A 21,266-nucleotide genomic window follows, 5' to 3' on the forward strand; every position below is an offset into this window, starting at 1 on the left:
AGCACTTTGCAAATGAAAAAGTACCAAAAGGTAGTTGGAAAAGTACTATCAAAACCATTTTAAGTATTTTTTGTTTGCTGGTGATTTAAAGAGACACTGAAGCGAGACTAAATCTCGCTTCAGGTCTTATATATAGCAGGGGCACGTGCTAAAACGCCGCTATCCCGCGGCTTAACGGGGGTCCCTTCACCCCCAACCCACCCCCCGCAAAAGATGGTCGGAAAATGGTCGCTGGCTGTCTCTCTTCCTGGAGGCAGGGCTAACGGCTGCAGGCCTGCCTCCCAGCGCGTCTATCAGACGTGCATCGCCGCCTCTCCCCCCGCCCCTCTCAGTGAAGGAAGACTGAGAGGGGCGGGGGAGAGGCGGAGATACGCGTCTGACAGACGCGCATGGGGCAGGGCTGAGGCGGTTAGCCCTGCCCCAACCAGGAAGCGCTCCCCCGCTGCACGGAGGGGGTTTGGGGGGACAGGACCCCCGTTAAGCCGCGCTATAGCGGCGTTTTAGCAGGGGCACACGTGCCCCTGCTATATATGAGGTCTGAAGCGAGATCTATTCTCGCTTCAGACTCTCTTTAAAAGGCATTTTATTGACAAGTTTGAAAATATCATTTAGGAGAAAACGTAGGAGAAAAAGTTAATTGCATATGGACCCAGGTCTTTTTGTTATGCCTCACCATTTACAAATGACATCTACACAAAAATGACGGATAGATTACATTTACATGTGAAATTAAATACAAATTTTTTCAAAATTTCCCATTATGATTTCCCATTGTTATTGCGAATTACGATGCAAAATTACTATTATGCAAAGTTTGTGCTTTGTGCACTATTGGGGAGCAGAGCAATTCACAAGAAATGCTGTTTGTTTGAAAATTGATACTAGTTGAACTACAAAGGAAAGTACTGTACTTTTAACTACCTGTCGACCACTCCACGCCAATTGGCGTAAGCGCAGCGGCAGCTCCAGGACCACTCCACGCCGATTGGCATGAATGGCTTCCCATGGGGCTTGCAGGAGAGTGCGTGTGCTCTGATGATGGAGCTCTGCTCCGCCTTCAGTCTCCCAGCGGCGCTCAGAGACGGTTAGGGCCCGTTACCACTTGCGCGGAAACCGGGCCGAATCCGCAGAGTTTCCCCGCAGGCAAATCACGCGGGGAAACTCTGCCATAGAGAACAATGGCAACGCCGACCGGATCGCATATGTTAGCGATTCGGCCAGCATTTCCATCCGAATCTGTGCGAATCTTATAGCCATGCACGGCACGGCTCATGGGATTCATCAGCGTAACCGCAGATCCGGAAGTGCCGATGCGCGTTTCACAGACACGTGCGGCTGCAGTAGAATCGGGCCCTTAGACGCCTAATAACTATGTACAGCGCTGCGGTCTAAGGCAGCGCTGTCCCACTGGGGGACACAGGAGCAATCGGCTGTGATAGAGCGCTGTGATATGGTGACAGGGGGAGGGAAAATAAAATAAAAAATAAGCACATTTATTTAAAAAAAAAAAAAAATAAACATTGGTGGAGCGATCAGACCCCACCAACAGAGAGCTCGGAGAAAAGGGGCCTTCCCTGCATCGAGACCTTAAAGCTGCAGTGGCCCATTTAGTAAAAAATGGCCTGAACACTAGGGGGGTTTAACACCACGGTTAATTTAACTTAAGTTTATTTTAAAAAAGTTTTTGATTTTTTTTAATGGGGGGGGGGAGAGATATAAAGCTTTTATCAGAATGACATCTGTTGTTGTTGATTTCTACTGTGACAGATGATACCATGACAACACCAACATGCATTACAGCAGAGCCCTTCCATGATGGCTTGCCGTTGCATTTATAAGTGGTCACACTAACACTACAGCAAGATAAAATGTGTCATGACATCCTAGAACTGGTCTCCACAAGGAAGAAAATGAAGAGTGATACGTTACAGAAGAAAGAATGTGTCTCAAAACCATTTCCACTACAGGATATTGGATTCTGGAACTAGAGAAATGGACCTTTTAGATCCTGAAGAAAAATGGATCAGTGTTCCCACTGCTAGTGATGGACGCAGTGCCGATAAAGAGGAAATCGAACACCGCTGTTAATATGTAGTCTGGTATGGCAGAATAACAAGACAACAAGGACATTAGAAAATTGATTAAAAATAAAAGAGGAAATGTGTAGCCTTCAGTAATAAAAATATACCATCTGATAGCTCAGTTTGGGTTGGCGTTAAGAGGTTTGATCATTATCATCTGACTGACAGCCTAATCAATGGGGACACAGGATTATTCATACCTCCCAGCACGAGAAGACAATGTGCTTGCCACTGCATGTGAGGAGAGGCCTGCTTTTGTGACAACATTTATCTTACTGCTCTGTTAAAGTGGATCTGAGACAAACGTTTGCTGCCCCTTACATATAGTTTATTAGGCATTCTACCCCCAAATACTTTTTTTTAATTGTATTTATTACCTAATTGCATGTAAATGAATGTATCCACGCCCCCAGCTCTTGCAACGCCTAAGCATTCTGAGTCCCATGCTGCAAGTGCTCATGGGAACTAAGCCTGGGGATGAGGTGGCTTTTGCTGAAGCATGCATGAAATTTTAGAGGCAAGGGGGCAGACAGGGGAGGAGAGAAGAGGAGAGGGGAGTGGAGTTTTCACAGGCTGAGGGGTGGAGATGCAGAGCAGCTTGACTGTGTGAGGCTGCTCTCTGTATATGGCTGCTCTCATTGCATCACAGGAAGAAATAATCATATACTGTTGAATCTGTTTGCAGCTAGATTTACTGCGTAAACCATCTAAACTTTAGATAAGATATATAGACAAGTTACTTGTTTTAGTTAGTTTTTCATCTCAGATCCGCTTTAATAATCCAGGCTACAATGGAACACCATCACTACCAGTGAACCCGAGGTAAGAGGGAAATGGAGGCTGCCATATTAACCACTTCACCCCAAAGCGGTTTTTACCCTAATGGACAAGAGCGATTTTCACCTTTCAGTGCTCATCCCTTTCAGTTGCCAATAGCTGAATCACTACTAATCACGATGAAATGATCTATATCTTGTTTTTGACACCACCAATTAGGCTTTTTGGGGTTGATATTTGTTTTCAGTAATTACTTTATTTTCTATGCATTTTAAAGGGAAAAAGCAAGGAAAAAAATCAAAAAATACATTATTTCTCCAATTTCATCCCCTATAGCAGGCATGTCAAACCGGTCCTACGAGGGCCGAGATCCTCACACATTTTTGATACAGCTCAAATGAATTGATGGGTCTGAATCAGGTAGACCACATTCCTTTCTTTCTCAGTCCATCCTAAACACTGGCATGGATCTGGCCCTCCAGGCCGGGAGTTCGACACATGTGCCCTATAGTTTTAATATAAACACTGCTACTGTACATAAAACCCACACATCTTATCTGCCAATTTGTCCTGGTTATCACAAGATTTTAAGTTTGTCCCTAGTACAAAGTATGGTGACAATATATTATTCGGAAATAAAGGTGTATTTTTTCTATGATGTTTTTTTCCCACTAATCTCACGTGCACGTGCGGGAGCATGCACAAGTGCGCAGGAGCATGTACGAGTGCGCGGGAGCATGCACGAGCGCGCGGGAGCGTGCACGAGCGCACGGGAGCGTGCACGCGCGCAGGTGCATGCGCACACAGCGGCAGCAGCACTGTTTGACTTTTAAAAATGTCCTGGAGCCATTAAGAGGCTCTAGCAGGACATTTTTATAAGTCTGCTTGTCATTAATTGGTTAAGCAATACCAGTTGCCTGGCAGCCCTGCTGATCTGTTTGGCTGCAGTAGTGTCTGAATAACACCAGAAACAAGCATGCAGCTAATCTTGTCAGTTCTGACAATATTGTCTGAAACACCTGATATGCTGCAGACTTGTTCAGGGTCTATGGCTAAAAGTATTAGAGGCAGAGGATCAGCTTGACAGCCAGCCAACTGGTATTGCTTAAAAGAAATTAATTATGGCAGCCTCCATATAACTCTACCCTCGGGTTCACTTTAACCCAGGATCCCAGCACTGCAAACTCACAGTCAGTATCATAAACAACAGTAGTAGGGTAATGTGATAGCAATAGTGTAGCAGTTATAATTAGTAGTAGTCATTCTATTATTATTATAAGTAATTATAATAATGGTGGTGGTAGTAGTAGCAGAGCCGGGGCAAGTTCCTCCAGCGCTTAAGGCTGAGACATCAAAATCTGCCTTCCATCCCTCCCATCTCAGCTGCCACACAATGAAGTTTTAAAATGTGCCAGTCCATTGAAGTCTATGGCGGTTCGCCAGAATCGCCTGTGTGCGACATTTTCGGAAGCTCGCGTTCGCTGTTTGTGAACACAAAATGGTACTTATCCGTTACCTGGGCGCATCCGGCAGGTGGCGCTGTTGTTGCTAATTCCATTCATACTTACTTCACGTAGTAGTGTGTGAATGGAACCGCCGCAGGTGGCGCTAATTACATTTCTACGGAACATAACAATACAGTGTTAATGTCAACTAATAGATTGTGTTTTAAGTGGCCGGAACTGTCACTTAATGGAATTAAAATGAAGGCGGTGGCAATGTAACAGATGAAGACACCACCTTCGTCTGTTGTTCTTCTCCCCCTTCAGATTATTCACACACTACTACGTGAAGTAAGTATGAATGAAATTAGCAACAACAGCGCCACCTGCCGGATGCACCCGGCTAACGGATAAGTACTCATAAAATTCTATGTTTGCGGCATCTCTACTCACAAGAAAAAGGCATTTCTCACAGTGATTTGTGCAGTATGGGTTAAAATGTAATTCAGATAAACGGAGCATTTGCTTTACCTTTTATCTCTTGCAGGATGACAAGGCTGAGAAAAGTAAAGTCATCACAGACAAAGGTCAGGTGTGCACCTTTCAGAGCTGTATCAGGTGTAAAGTACACGGGAACATTCCTAGAAGCAGCTAAATTGTACCAGCTGGTATCCTTAGGTCATGACAGAAACTACTTCCTGTTAAATGTTTGCCACTGAAAATGTTTCCAGAAAAGCTCCCAGTGATCTTCCAGCTTGCAATCATTCAATAATGGATAATACTGTATATACTGTGAACTGTGGAGAAGATCGCACCGCCAGTAATAATCATTTTATGAAAACTACGAGGATGACGTTTGGGTAGTTTTGTTATTAATGCGCAACTTTGCTGGAATTTTAATTGTTGTATAAATACTTTTTTTCCTGTTTTTTCTTGCTTCTTCCTATAATGTGCAATTTATTATCGTAAAGGGAACCTGAACGATAAAGAACAGCATAATAACCTTTAGGCTACTTTCACATTAGGACGTTGCGGTTTGATGCGACGTTAAAGTCGCACCGCAAACTAACAACACAATACGGCCAAAAAGTCACACTGCAGCATTACCAATGCATACAGCATATACAGTAGAAAATATAGGTAATTAAGAGTATGTCGCCAATTCTTACTGAGCATGTGCAAACAGTCTAACGCATCTAATAACGTGCATAACGCACTGCATGCAGCACTTTCATTTAACGTGCAGCGTTAGACACCAACGCAACGTCTGCACTGTGAACAGGCCATTGATTTTTCATTGCTGTGAGTTATTCTGCGCTACATGTCGGTTTAACGTGCAACTTTAACGTCGCACTGTGAAAGAGCCCTTAAAACGGCATTGTCACCATAAAAATCAAATTTCAACAGCAACTGTTCTGAGTTTATTAAGTGATAAAAATGCTAATCCTGCATTCAAAACCTTCAAAAAATGTTCTGCTATTATGATTTGGAGTTATCACATACTTAAGGAGCACTGGCCCTTTAATAGTCAGTGCCAAACAGTTGCATGCTGGGGGTTCTTTTTATCTATAATATATTCCTCCTCTTCCATTTATCTCCCTACCTAGCTGCCAAGCTGCCTATCTGCTGATCTAAAACACAATTCCCTGCTCACTTGTGTTTACAAGCAAAGGCTGAGGTGACTCAGCGATTGGAGGCAAAAAGAAAAAAGTAAAGGGCAAAAATGACATCAGGATTTAGCCTAAACTGTGGGCAAAAGACATGGTTCCCACCAGGAATAGAATTATCTTCATTTACTATATAAAATTCACTGAAATCAAAACATGGGCAGTACAATACATGTGTTATGTAAGTAGATCAAGTATCTATTTACATATGTGTTTTTTTTTCTTGGCATAGTATGGCGAATCCCACTGCTTTGAAGAAGTTACAGCTGGTACAAATCCTCCAATAAATCTGCAGTGTATCTACTTGTATATTGGTAGGTGATCAGAGGCGCCAGCAGAATAAAATTAATATAAAATTGTTAAAAATTGCCGGGAGGGAAAGTGGTGGACTTCCCCTCAATAATTAGACACCAAGGTCTGTCATCAAATCAAACTAATACATTTATTCAATAGTACTCCAAAATCTGCAACGCGTTTCGTGGGAGCAGACCCACTTCTTCAGGCAATAAAACGGGGACAACAAACACTGTGAACAAAGGACAGAGGGTATTGCTATAAGATTGCCGCAAATCACAAACATACAAAAAAAAAAACACAAAACGATGATATAGCAATAATCATATATCAAAAACTACTTGTATATTGTTAACATCCTGTGCTTTTAAATTAGCCTCTCTGCCGTGGCAGCCAGCTGACACAGCTGAGGGATCAAATTACAACTTGTGATTAGAAACAGATGAGGGGGGTATTAGACAGGCTAAACTCTATAAATGCATACAGAGTGCATTTCTCTATGTTTCCTTCTGTCTTGTACAAGAGTTTGGGTCCAGTTTAACTGCTTGCCGACTTTGTCACGCCGATGGGTGTGGCCGCGGTGGCAGCCCCAGGACTGCCTAACGCTGATCGATGTAAAGTCCTTAGGGCTCGCTTTGCAGGAGATTGCGCGCTAATGCTCTCGCATTTCCACTAGGTAGGCGGAGCTCCGCTCCACCTTCAGCTTCCCAGCGGCGATCGCCGCTTGGAGACTGTTAGACGGCAACACCACAGTCTAATTACCTTGTACAGTGCTGCGATTTACAGCAGTGCTGTCCCCTATGACAGCCAATCACAGTGATTGGCTGACGGGGGGAGGGAAGGCGTTTTTGGTTAAAAAAATAAATAAATTAGGAAATGTATTTAAAAATAAATACAATATATATATATATATATAAATGAAAAACATGAATCAATTTTATTAGAATTCCACGTGAAAGACCAATACAAAGTGGTGTACATGGTGTGTTAGAATGGCCCAGTCAAAGTCCAGATCTAAATCCAATCGAGAATCTGTGGCAAGATCTGAAAACTGCTGTTCACAAATGCTATCCATCTAATCTGACTGAGCTGGAGCTGTTTTGCAAAGAAGAATGGACAAGGATTTTAGTCTCTAGCTGGTAGAGACATACCCTAAAAGACTGGCAGATGTAATTGCAACAAAAGGTAGTTCTACAAAGTATTGACTCAGGGGGCCGAATAATTACGCACACCCCACTTTGCAGTTATTGATTTGTAAAAAATGTTTGGAATCATGTATGATTTTCGTTCCACTTCTCACGTGTACACCACTTTGTATTGGTCTTTCACATGGAACTCTAATAAAATTGATTCATGTTTGCGGCAGTAATGTGACAAAATGTGGAAAACTTCAAGGGGGCCAAATACTTTTGCAAGCCACATTATACAAAAAACAAACAAACAAACAAACACTGGGGGAGCGATCAGATCCCACCAACAGAGAGCTCTGTTGGTGGGGAGAAAAGGAGGGTGGGATCACTTGTGTGCTGTGTTGAGCAACCCTGCAGCGAGGCCTTAAAGCTGCAGTGGCCCTTTTTAAGCAAAATGGCCTGGTCTTTAGGGGGGTTTAACACTGCGATCCTCAAGAGGTTAAAGGCAACCTGAAGCAAGACGTATATGGAGACTGCCATATTTATTTCCTTTTAAACAATACCAGTTGCCTGGCAGCCCCACTGATCGATTTGGCTGCAGTAGTGTCTGAATCACACCAGAAGCAGGCAGCTAATCTGTCAGATTTGACAAAAATGTCAGAAGCACCTGATCTGCTGCATGCTTGTTCTGGGTCTATGGCTAATAGTATTAGAGGCAGAGGATCAGCAGGATAGCCAGGAAATTGTATTACTTACAAGAAAATAAATATATCCCTTCACTTCATGTGTCCTTTAAAGATAGCAAGTACCATATCAAAGTTGCCAAACTTGTCATCATTTCACAGTGAAGTATTTTAACAGTTTGTATGCATTATATGTTGTACTCCTTTAACTTCTGGCCAACCGCGTCACGCGGCAGCAGCCCCAGGACTGCCTAACGCCGATCAGCATAAGGTCCTTGGGGCGTCGTTTGCAGGTGATCGCACACGCTGATATACGCACATCCCCCCTTTAGCAATAGCCGTTGGGAGACTGTTAGATGACTAAACCGCCGTCGTTGATTGCTGTACAGTGCTGCGATGTAAGGCAGCGCTGTACTGCGGACAGCCGTGTGACACGGCTGTCCCCTCTGTAGTGCAGAAAGTGATCGGATGTCATAGGCTGAAGCCCATGACAGCTGATCACGCTGATTGGCTGGTGGGGGGAGGGAGGTAGAGGGGAGTGTAAAAAAAAATAAAATAGACATATTTATTTCAAAAATAATACAACAAATATTTATAAAAAAAATATGTATAAACATCTGGGGGGCGATCAGACCCCACCAACAGAAAGCTCTGTTTGTGGGAAAAAAGGAGGGGGGTGGGGAATCACTTGGGTGCTGAGTTGGACGGCCCTGCTGCAAGGCCTTAAAGCTGCAGTGGCCAATTTAGTGAGAAAAGCCAGGTCTTTAGGGGGGGTTTAACACTGCGATCCTCAAGTGGTTAAACTATGTCTAATAGTGACCTGTGTACTCATATAAAGCCAGATGCAGATGTTAAGGCTCTCATACTGCAACACAGCAGTCAGAGCCGGGACATGGTCCTCCAGCGCCCCCCTATCCCCCACACACTGAATACTATTAGACTAAGAGGTGCTCCAGGGCCCCTAACCCCCCCAACACCTTAAAGAGACTCTGAAGCCTCGCTAAAATCATGTTTTTATTTTAAAAACCTTGCCGGAGCTCCAAATTACTCTTAGGCGTCCCCCATGCAGCATAACATTGTTGCTATGTTGGTTTCGGTTTCGATGAGCAACATGCACTGAAACCACCTGCTTTGGCTTCATCAGCGGTTTAAAAAGGTGGACTAAATTTACTACGTTTATTATTTGTGTCCAATCCAAATACATTTTACCTTCCCCTTTAAAATGCAATCCTTCAGGACAGGTCTTTTTTTTCCCCGGAGAATATACTAGGGACAAATGATAGTTGATCAGCCAATTGCAGTGTACTGATTTATGGCTATTATTCTATGAAAAAACAATGAACTCCGTTGACGTCTGCACAGTGCATGAGCACGATGATGTCAGGGTTGGAATGTGCATGTTCAAGCACTGAGATGTGCTTTTGTTCGCAATAAGCCAAAGAAATGTAAATGAATCAGGTTCTAAGGACCACCAAAGAAAATCAATTGCAATCCCACATCAGAGAGTAATTGCATCTGTTGAACCTGTGGTATTTTCAACCTCTCTGGAGAAGAAAGAAAGATAAAGGAAAAAGGAAAAGGAACACAGCTTTATTTCTTCCTTTAAAAAGAACACGTATCCCTTACCTTCCACACGCAGGTCTGTAATTGAAATCCATGCAAAGACCAGCAAACCGACGGAGATAAGGATGAACATAACAAGAAGTGTAATAAGCCAGATCTCGGTGTTTGAAAGAGGTCTCCTGCCCTTCACTGTCACATCTAACTTCTCTGTAGATTCCATTATTGTTTAAATCTTTCTTTTCATGCTCCGGTGTGTCACCTGCTTTGCAATCGCCAGCATGAAGCCACCATATCGTCCAAGATGTATCTATATATATGTATGTATGATCACTTCAATCAATCATTAATTTCATTTAATTAATCATTAATTATAATTAATTTTAGCTCATGTCCGACAGACAGTCTACAGGAGTTCTGGAGCCGTATTGAACGTTACTTATCCGGCAACTAGCAGGGGCCATAAATATTAATTGCAGGTTGTATAAAAATGAGTTTTGACATGCTGCTATTTAAATGGAAGACTTCAACCATTAACAGAGAGATAAGTATTAACTTTTGATGCATCGTTGCTTCGTGACACTCACACAGGGCCGGTTCTCTCGTGAAACATTTGCATCAGGCGCAGAGATTACAGAGGCAGCATTTTTGTACTGTGTTTACACTAACAGCATGCAGTCAGAGTAGGAGGAGAAGCGAAGAAGCGAGAGGAGAGCAAGATGAAGAGGTGATGATTGGGGAAAAGCAGCTTGTAGTGCTGTGTGAGGAGTCTGACACTGAGCGAGGAGCAGCATGCAGCATGTCATGTCAAAAAGTCTAAAACCGTCCCTCCACTCACATATCTGTTGCAGGAGCCTGGAAGCCTGTGTTTTACATGACTTTAACCACTTAGTGACATGCAGACATATTAAAACGTCCTGCTGGAGCCTCTTAATGGCTCCAGGATGTTTTAAAACGTCATAAACTGCTGCTGCTTGCTGTGTGCGCTCCTGCGTGCACGTGCAGTCCTGTGCACTTGAAAATAGTGAAACCCCCCCCCCAAAAAAAAATACACCTTTATTTCCAAATACTATTTTGTCACCATACTTTGTACTAGGGACATCATTAAAATGTTGTTATAACCAGGACAAATAGGCAGATAAAATGTGTGGGTTTGATGTACAGTAGCAGTGTTTATATTAAATATATAGGGGGTGAAATTGGAAAATCATGTATTTTTTCATTTTTTCCTATTTTTTTCCCTTTAAAATGCATAGAAAATAAAGTAATTACTGAAAACTAATATGAACCCCAAAAAGCTCAATTGGTGGTGAAAAAAAACAAGATATAGATAATGTCATTGTGATTAGTAGTGATTAAGCTATTGGCAAATGAAAGGGATGAGCACTGAAAGGTGAAAATCGCTCTTGGAAAACAAGAAAAAGAAAAACCGTCCAGCATTAGGCACGGCTGAACATAATGATTTTTTTATCGCAAACGTGTTTGAGAATTTTACCACACATTTTCGCAAAAGAATTGTTAGTGGGGAGCCCCATTTAGTTTAATGGCCTGTGAACATCTGAAACCTTCAAGGCACCTTTGCAGCCATAATTTCTTATAAACGTATGAATGCCAAAAATCAAATATAGTTTCTGGATTTTTCAAATAAAGGTCTTTACAATGGTTGCCTCTGTTACATGTCTACAAATTGTTCTTTGCAGTCACTTTAGCTGAAACCACAAATGTATCTTGGACAAGTTATTACATTTTGAAACTTTTTGTGACTTAAAATTTTAAAATTTCAAATATTTCAACTCAATGTACCATGTTGCCAACTACAACTACTGCTCTACAGCCACACCATCCTTCCTGCCCAACAGAAATGAATGCCAGAGGGGCCTAAAATATATGTAATTCCAAATTTATGTATTACGGTACATTTTTAGGTCATCAAAATTCTAATTTTACAATGTCAATGTTTGACATTTGCAGCAGGCACCGTAGCATGGTCCAGGAGAGGGTGGCAGAATAAACATTCTTAGTTGCATCCACTGTAGAAGAGGTGGAAACAAATTGGCATGTTCCTGTGTAAAAAATAGAATTAGAAATAGCAGCCACACTAAGTGAGGCCTGAAAGTGAGCAGCAGCCTGCCTAAACATTTGAAATAGCAGCCACACTAGGTGAGGCCTGGAAATTGAGCAATTATCTGTCAAATAAATATTTTACTTACAGCCTCTGGATGCAACAGAGGCCAAAAAAATTGGTCAATTTTCTTCCAAATAAATATCTAAATTTCAGCCTGTGTATGATACAGTGTTGATCGGATATCTCATTATCCTATTCGAGTTTGGTCGAATTTGGATAGTAAACTATCCTAATTCACTTGAAGTTCGATATTCGAGTTAATCGAATATCCGATTCAACCTCGGATATCCGACGTCACCATCCGAGTCTGTATTCGAGTAAAATATTCGAGCTGGCCTTAAAAAGCTTGTAAAACTTGTATTGGAGGTCAATGATGCATGAAACCACCTTTTTTATGAAGAAAAACATCAAGTGATTATGTGGTGATGTAGTAGTTATAAAAAAGGTATCAAAAATAGTAAATTAACTTCATGAAAAGTGTTTGCATGAGAAGGTGTCTCCAAAATGGTTGTTGGAACAGTCTTCATTTACGTCGTCTTCATCTTCTTCTTCTATATCTTCTTCTACTCAAATCTTCTTCATCTTCTACTTCTTGTATCTTCTTCAATTATCTTTTTCTTCTTCTATATCTTCTTCTTCTTCTTCTATATCTTCTTCTTCTATATCTTCTTCTTCTTCTTCTTCTATATCTTCTTCTTCTTCGTCTTCTTCTTCTGTATCTTCTTCTGTATCTTCTTCTTCTTCTTCTTCTTCTTCTTCTTCTTCTTCTATATCTTCTTCTTCTATATCTTTTTCTTCTTCTTCTATATCTTCTTCTTCTTCTTTGTCTTCTTCTTCTATATCTTCTTCTTCTTCTTCTATATCTTCTTCTTCTGTATCTTCTTCTTCTTCTTCTTCTATATCTTCTTCTTCTTCGTCTTTTTCTTCTGTATCTTCTTCTGTATCTTCTTCTTCTTCTTCTTCTTCTTCTTCTTCTTCTATATCTTCTTCTTCTATATCTTTTTCTTCTTCTTCTATATCTTCTTCTTCTTCTTTGTCTTCTTCTTCTATATCTTCTTCTTCTTCTTCTATATCTTCTTCTTCTATATCTTTTTCTTTTTCTTCTTCTTCTTCTTCTTTTTCTTCTATATCTTCTTCTTCTTCTTCTATATCTTTTTCTTCTTCTTCTATAGCTTCTTCTTCTTCTTCTTCTTCTTCTTCTTTTTCTTCTATATCTTCTTCTTCTTCTATATCTTCTTCTTCTTCTTCTATATCTTTTTCTTCTTCTTCTATATCTTCTTCTTCTTCTTCTATATCTTTTTCTTCTTCTTCTTCTTCTTCTTCTTCTTCTTCTTCTTCTTCTTCTTCTTCTTCTTCTTCTTCTTCTTCTTCTTCTTCTTCTTCTTCTTCTACTTCTTCTTCTTCTTCTTCTTCTATATCTTCTTCTTCCTCTTCTTCTCTATCATTATATTATGTGTCTTGGTTTTCCTTTCTTTTGTAATATTTTTTTTTACTTCATTTGTGGAAATATTTTATTTTAATAACAACACCATAGTTATATTTGTGTTGATGGCATAATAGGTAGTGGCACATTGCAAGTCACAGCGCCTTTTTCTGTGTACCCTGGTGGTGGTAAAACACAGACATCAGCAGGAGGAGGAAGTAGTTGCAGCTATTGTAGTGTGGTAATAGCTGGTAGGAGACTGGGTGGCAGCAGAAAATAGTTCTTCTTCTGTTCTCCCTGGCAGTGGTAGCAGCACACAGACAGCAGAAGTTCAATGCAGCTACAGGAGGAGGAGTAGTGTGTGTCAGGCAGTGTGATGTGACTGCTCACATAATAGGCCCTGGTTCCTAGCGGTGGTACCAGGGCCGTAAATGTACATCATGAGGTTCCAGACAGCGGCCGTGAAGCCCACATTGTGTCCAATACACAATTGGGACAGCACAGTTTTCAACCCGGACACCTCTAAAATAATTACAATTTTTTTTTCCAAATTAATGCAGCTATTTTTGAGCGTAAATAGCTGGTGGCGCATGGGCAGCAGCACCTTGTAATGTGTTTCCTGGCAGTGGAGACACAGACAGCAGGAGGAAATACAGCAGCAGGCAGCGTGAGGAGGATGAGTGTGTGGCAGACTGGCAGCAGGCAGCAGGAGGGCAGGCAGCGAGACATAATAGGCCCTGGTTCCTAGCGGTGGTACCAGGGCTGTAAATAAACACCATGAGGTTCCAGATAGCGGTCGTGAAGCCCACATTGTGTCCAATACACAATTGGGACAGCACAGTTTTCAACCCGGACACCTCTAACATAATAAAAAAAAATTCAAAATAATGCAGCTATTTTTGAGCGTAAATAGCTGGTGGCGCATGTGCAGCAGCACCTTGTAATGTCTTCCCTGGCAGTGGAAACATACAGACAGCAGGAGGAAATACAGCAGCAGGCAGCATGAAGAGGATGAGTGTGTGGCAGACTGGCAGCAGGCAGCATGCAGGAGGGCAGGAGGGCAGGCAGCCAGACATAATAGACCCTGGCTCCTAGCAGTGGTACCAGGGCCGTAAATAAACACCATGAGGTTCCAGACAGCGGTCGTGAAGCCCATATGGGGGCCAATACACAAATGGGACAGCACAGTTTTCAACCCGGACACCTCTAAAATAATGTTTTTTTTTTTTCAAAATAATGCAGCTATTTTTGAGCGTAAATAGCTGGTGGCACTTGGGCAGCAGCACCTTGTAATGTGTTCCCTGGCAGTGGAAACATACAGACAGCAGGAGGAAATACAGCAGCAGGCAGCGTGAGGAGGATGAGTGTGTGGCAGACTGGCAGCAGGCAGCAAGCAGGAGGGCAGGCAGCCAGACATAATAGGCCCTGGTTCCTAGCGGTGGTACCAGGGCCGTAAATAAACACCATGAGGTTCCAGACAGCAGTCGTGAAGCCCACATTGTGTCCAATACACAATTGGGACAGCACAGTTTTCAACCCGGACACCTCTAAAAAAAATTTTTTTATAATAAAATAATGCAGCTATTTTTGAGCGTAAATAGCTGGTGGCGCATGGGCAGCAGCACCTTGTAATGTGTTCCCTGGCAGTGGAGACACAGACAGCAGGAGGAAATACAACAGCAGGCAGCGTGAGGAGGATGAGTGTGTGGCAGTTGCAGCAGGCAGGCGGGCAGCGAGACATAGCTGGTGGTGCATGGGCAGCATCACCTTGTAATGTGTTCCCTGGCAGTGGAGACACAGACAGCAGGAGGAAATACAACAGCAGGCAGCGTGAGGAGGATGAGTGTGTGGAAGACTGGCAGCAGGCAGCAGGAGGGCAGGCAGCAAGACATAATAGGCCCTGGGTCCTAGCGGTGGTTCCAGGGCCATAAATAAACACCATGAGGTTCCAGACAGCGGTCGTGAAGCCCACATTGTGTCCAATACACAATTGGGACAGCACAGTTTTCAATCCGGACACCTCTAAAATAATAACACAAAATTATTACATTTTTTTTCAGAAATGCAGCTATTTGTGAGCGTAAATAGCTGGTGGCGCATGGGCAGCAGCACCTTTTAATGTGTTCCCTGGCAGTGGAAACACAGACAGCAGGAAGAAATACAGCAGAAGCAGGTGTAATGTGTGTGTGCCACTTCATGTCCCCCTCTCGTAGACAACAGGGGCCAGGAATTCGCCTTCCACCCAAGCCTGGTTCATTTTGAGAAACGTCAGTCTGTCCACAGACTTGTGAGACAGACAAGATCGCTTCTCAGTGACGACTCCACCGGCTGGACTGAAGCAACACTCTGACAGTACGCTGGAAGGGGGGCAGGAGAGCACTTCCAGGGCGTACTGCGCAAGCTCGCTCCAGATCGGCAGGTGCTTGACCCAATACTCCATGGGATCAACAGGGGCAACGCTGTCAAGCCCGCTGAAGGACCCCATGTAGTCAGCCACCATGCGGGTCAAGCGCTGTCTGTGACTGGAGAAGGATGCTGCTGCAGGCACCTCCTCTCTAGTCCCTGGCAGCTCTACACTCATGTAGAGCTCGTTGGTCAGAGACAGCAGGTCTGTGGTGTGCGTGCGCTTGCTGCTGGTGGATGCAGGCACCTGCTGCTGCCTCTGTGCTGGCTGGACAGTGGGGGTGGATGGCTGAGGGAAGGCTTCCTCCAAGCGCTCAACAAGGGACAGCTGCAAATCCCTCATTTGTTGTGCACGGTCTCCTCCTGCAGGCAGGAACTGGCTGAGCTTCCCCTTCAGACGTGGATCCAGCATCATGCAGATCCAGATGTCCTCCCTCTGCTTCATCTGGATGACCCTTGGGTCCTTGCGCAGGCACCTCAGCATGTGCGCTGCCATTGGGAAGAGTCTGGCCACGTCTGCTGGCACATGATTGGAACCCCCAGAGCCGACAGTGCTGTCCTCTTCCTCTGCCTCCTCCACCTCATCCTCTCTCCACCCCCGCACCACTCCAGCTGCACTCTGCTGCTCCCCCTCATTAGCAGCAAGGTCAGGGACCTCCACCAACTCCAAGCCCTCCTCCTCAGAGGTGGCCTGTGAAGCTGCCTGCAGCTCCTGCTGGTCCAAGGCTGCCGCTCCCTCTTCCAGCACTGCATACAGGGCCCTGTCCAGCACACACACCATGGGGACCCACTCGCACACCATTGCATGGTCCCTGCTTACCATGTTGGTGGCCTGCAGGAAGGGTGCCAGCATTGAGCATACCTGCTGCATGTGCCCCCAGTCCTCCGTGGAGATGATGGACGGGAGGTTGGTGGCGGCACGCCCAGTTGCAGTGATGTCGGCAACTGTTGCTCGTGCAATGTACTGGCTGACAGCCTGCCTCTGTTCAACCAGACGCTCCAACATCGCCAGGGTGGAGTTCCAGCGAGTTGGAACATCGATCATGAGCCGGGAGCTGTGGCAGGTGCAGCTCCTTCTGCACCTCTTCCAGGCTCGCTACGGCTGCAGGCGAGTGCCAGAAATGACGCACAACCTTCCTTGCCGCCTCAAGGAGTCGGTCCATCCCCTGGTAGGTCCGCAGGAACTTTTGGACTACCAGGTTCAGGACGTGCGCCAGGCAGGGGATGTGGGTCAGGTCTCCCCTGCTGATTGCAGCAACCAGGTTTGCCCCATTATCGGACACCACCTCTCCGACTCTGAGGCCTCTGGGGGTCAACCAATTCCTCTCCTGCTCTCGGAATTTGGCCAGGACATGGTTCACCGTCAGTTTGGTCTTCCCCAGGCTGACCAATTCCAGCAGGGCTTGGCAGTGGCGGGGCTTCACGCTGCTACTGAGGCGGGGGATTTGGGCTGGTGTGCCGAAGGATGGAAGCGGATCAGAGGAACCTGCTGCAATTCCGCTGACCCTGCATGGTGGCACCACCCACTGCGTTGTTGCTGCTGCTGCTCTGACAGTGCACGATGCTGCTCCCCCCTCCTCACCCCCTTCCACCAAGCTGACCCAATGCACGGTGAAGGACAGATAGCGGCCTGTCCCAAACCGGCTGCTCCATGAGTCCATGGTGACGAGGACCCGTTGACCCACCTCGTGATCCAGCCTCTCACGACATTGGCCATCACAGAGCGGTGAAGTGCAGGGATGGCCGTGCGTGCAAAAAAATGTCGGCTGGGGATTGGCCAATCAGGGGCTGCACACATCAGGAGCGCACGCATGTCGCTCCCCTCCTGCACAAGGGAATAAGGCAGGAGTTGGGAGCACATGGCTTGTGCCAGCAAGCCGTTCAGCTGACGCACGCAACGGCTGCTGGGAGGCAGAACCCTGACCACCCCCTGAAAGGTGTCGCTGAGCAGGGTCTGGCGACGCCTTTTGCTGGCACGGGAATCACGGAATCACTGGAGGGAGCAGAGGAGGCCACTGAGGACTGGCTGCCAGAACAGGCCTCAGTGTCAGCGGCAGGAGTTGCAGAGGGAGGAGGAGCAGTGCGTTTCTGACGCACTCCTGCTGGTGCTGCCGACGGCTTCGCAGTGGTGGTGGGTCTGCCACTGCCAGCTTCTTTCAACTTCATTAACTCCTCATGCTCATGGAAGTATTTCCCTGCCAGATGGTTCACCAGAGAGGTGGTGCCGTACGCAGAGGGCTCCTTCCCTCTGCTGAGCTGCTGGCGGCACTGGTTGCAGGTGGCATACTTGCACTCCACATATGGCAGGGTGAAAAAACTCCAAATTGGGGAGGTGAAGTTGCCCCTTCGGCTGGAAGGTGCTGCTGCCGCTGGTCTCCCTGTGGTGGTTGGGGGGGGGGGTTTCTTGGTGCGGCTGGTGGCACTGGCAGAACTCTCTGCCTCCGGATCAGCACCCTGTGTGGCCTGCATACCACGCCAACTTCTGATCCTTCCTATGCCTGCGATGCTGATCCTTCTAGCAAGGCCCGCAGACGCATCCTCCTCCTCCTCAGAGCTGATGACATCCCCAGGATCTGCCACCCAGTCTCTGTCCTTCACCCTGCCATCATCATTCTCCCCCTCTGCAAACATGTCCTGCTGGGATGACCCCACAAACTCCCCTTCTGCATGCATGGGCTTATGGACACTCACCACTTTCTGACTGTCCAAAGCATCATCCCCCAAAGTGCTCATCAGCATTTCTTCCTCCTCCATTGCCAATTCTGCCGCAACAGCACTCCATAGCCCCGCTGTGCTTGGGGATAAGAAGGTGCTGAGTGACACGGTGCTGGTGTTGCCCGCTGGGGCTAGAGAACTGCACTCCTCCTCCTCCCCAGGCAGTGCTGGGCGGCTGCTGCTGCTCTTGCGAACAGGAGTGGTGCCGGGGGTGGAGGACTCGGTTCCAGAGCTAATGGTGGCCTCTCATCCACCATCAGTTCCACCACAGAGTCTGCGTCCTTCTCCTCAATAGGACGGCTACGACCTGGTGGTGGGAGGAACATCTGCGCCACATGCTGCTGCTGTGTCTCTGCAGCATGACTCCCAGCTGTTGGGTGGCCAAGGCGTCCACAGCCAGTGGCTAATGGCAGAATAGCCACTGGTGCAAACGCAGAACTGCGCATGGTGGTGGTGGTGGCACGGCTGCCACGACCTCCTCTCTTGCTGATGCTCTTGCTGCCCTTGCTGCCCCTGCCTAAACCGCGGCTGCCAGTGCCAGACATCGTATATTTTTAATATTATACAAATGAAAAAAAAAAGTTATGTATGTAAAGGCGGGTGGGACAAGTGGGGTACTTTAATGGGGTGGGACTGGTGGTGGTGGGTGTGTGAGGTGACGGACAGGTGTACTCTACAGCAGAGATCGGTGTAGTGCTAACGAGAGAGTGCGCAGTGCGCACACAAAGACCCTAGCTGACGCTGACTGACGGTGTCCCTATACACAGACTACAGTACAGTACAATTCAGCGAATACACAATACAAGTAATATAAACAATAGGACGGGTGTAGCACTAACGAGACGGTGCGAACAGTGCAGACGTGCACTGCGCACACAAAGACCCTAGGTAACGTGGTGACGGGCGGTCCCTATACACAGACTAGAGTACACTACAGTACTAACTAAACCATAGAAGAATCTAGCTAAACAATAGAACAGGTGTGACTAGATTACAGAGAGCAGATACAGGACAGGTATAGCAGTAAAGCTGGGCCTTGCTAACTACAAAATAGTACAATAATCTATCTAACACAGAAGTAGTACAGTAGAATAGGACAGGTGAGAGCACAGGTAAGGTAACTAGTAGAGACTAGAGCACAGAGCAGGGCAGGCTGCCTTGCCTAGGCACAGGGCCTAGCTGCTGGCTGCAGCTGCAGCGGCACCAGTGACAGTCTCCCTACCTAGTCCCTAATCACACAAACTAAACTGCCTAAAATACAATCTATCTACAATACAAAGCAATACAGGTGAATATCAAGTGTTGGAGTGTAAAAACGCTAGGTGTATTGAACAATAAATGCACTTGCACAGACAAAAAGCACTGGAGCAGTCTCTCAGTACAGTCAGTCAGTAAGTCGCAAGCAGGACGAGTGAGGCAACATGGCGCCCGCTATTTATAGAGGGGGGCTTGGCCAGGCTCCCCCTCTGTGATTGGCTGCAGTCAGAGGGCTGGGAGCCCTCTGATTCGCTTGTGAGGACTCGAGGTGACGTCTGACGTGACGCTATCCAAGCGGATGACGCTATCCGAGCTCGGATAGCTAGGATATCTCCGGATAGCTGATATCCTAGCTCGGATGAGCATCACTAGTATGATACAGAGACCTGAAGGAACTGGCATGCATCAGTGTATTAATATAGTTTTTTGGATGGCTACAGCCAAACAAAGTAGGACCAAATGAGATTCTGTGTGGTGTTGGTACAGCATAGCTGTGCCTGTGGCAAGGGTAGATATGAGGCCTAAAATAACTGGCATGCATCAGGGTGACAGGGTCATATAATATTTTGGTTTGGGTACAGCCAATCAAAGTAAGACCAAATAAGATACTGGTGGTGCAGGACAGCTGTGCCTGTGGCCAGGGTGGACATGAGGCCTGAAGTAACTGGCATAAGCCAGGGTAATAATGCATAATAATTGCATTAAACATAGGTGTTGTAACCCTCTGAGATCCACGCTTTATTCATTTTTTATGAATGTTAAGTTATCGACAATGTAGTGTTCTAGCAATTTTGCTTGTCTGTTATAATTCCTCTAGCTGCACTGTACGTCTATTTGGATAGGACTCTTGATGCGAGGCAAGCCAAAAGCTCCATGGCAAATTGTGACAGCTCTGGCCAAAGGTCAAGCCTGCACATGCACCCATAAGTCCAGAGTTTCCTTGCTCCTCAGAGTGTCCACAGTGATCATTAACACAAGCTCGTTAGATACCTGTTGGTTGAGTTGTTGAGTTGGGAGGATGCAGAGGCAACCTATTGAGGCATTGTACAGAAGAAAAACTTCATCTCAGACATAATTGGCACATCACCCTAAGTAGAAACTCGCCCTGTCTTTGAAGGGGGTAGAATCTTCCTGTTTAAGTTTGCTATGGAAACACTGCATTTTCGGCCACCCTACAATTTTGGTAGCATCTGCTCCATTTTCTGTTTGTACCGAGGTTCTAATAAGGTTGCCACCCAGTACAGGTCCATGTCCTTCATGATTTTAATATGGGGATCCTTCCTCAGACACGGCAGCATGAACTTCCCCATTCTAATTAGGTTTGAGGGAGAGGACTCCAGCTCCTCTTCCTCATCTAGGTAAACACCCTCCACCATGGTTTGTTTCCCCTATCTAAGTGGACCATGGTCCACTGAAAGGTAAGAAGCCCTCCAGGAAGGCTACTCCTCTTGCTCTTCCATACCACCCTAACCACCACCCTCCTCCTCCTCTTCAGGCTCCTCCTCGCTCATGTGCAGCCAATGACATTGCCTTCTCTGCATCTCCCTCTTCTTCATGCTCCTGCTCAGCCAGGGCCTGCTCAAGCACACATCACATGGCACCCTTCAGAAAAATAAATATACAGCATGTCACTGATGCTGCCCTCAATGGGATTAACCGGATTAGTGGTCTCCTCTGTGGAAATGTCAGTCTGCAGGCGTCGCATATAA

At 45.7% G+C, this 21,266-nt stretch overlaps 1 protein-coding gene across 1 annotated transcript in view; it reads right to left on the reverse strand.

The window, feature by feature from the left end:
* LOC137545260 (enteropeptidase-like) overlaps positions 1-20,933 on the reverse strand; it is a 191,459-nt gene extending 170,526 nt beyond the window's left edge. The window contains exons 1-2 of the mRNA XM_068266378.1: positions 20,770-20,933; positions 4,375-4,478 (exon numbers count right to left, since the gene is read on the reverse strand). Of these exons, the coding sequence (XP_068122479.1) occupies positions 4,375-4,478; positions 20,770-20,933 (268 nt within the window). The remainder of the gene's footprint in view (positions 1-4,374; positions 4,479-20,769) is intronic.
* Positions 20,934-21,266: the final 333 nt, after the last annotated feature.

Source organism: Hyperolius riggenbachi, chromosome 2, assembly GCF_040937935.1.
Source record: "Hyperolius riggenbachi isolate aHypRig1 chromosome 2, aHypRig1.pri, whole genome shotgun sequence".
Classification (NCBI taxonomy): Eukaryota; Metazoa; Chordata; class Amphibia; order Anura; family Hyperoliidae; genus Hyperolius; species Hyperolius riggenbachi.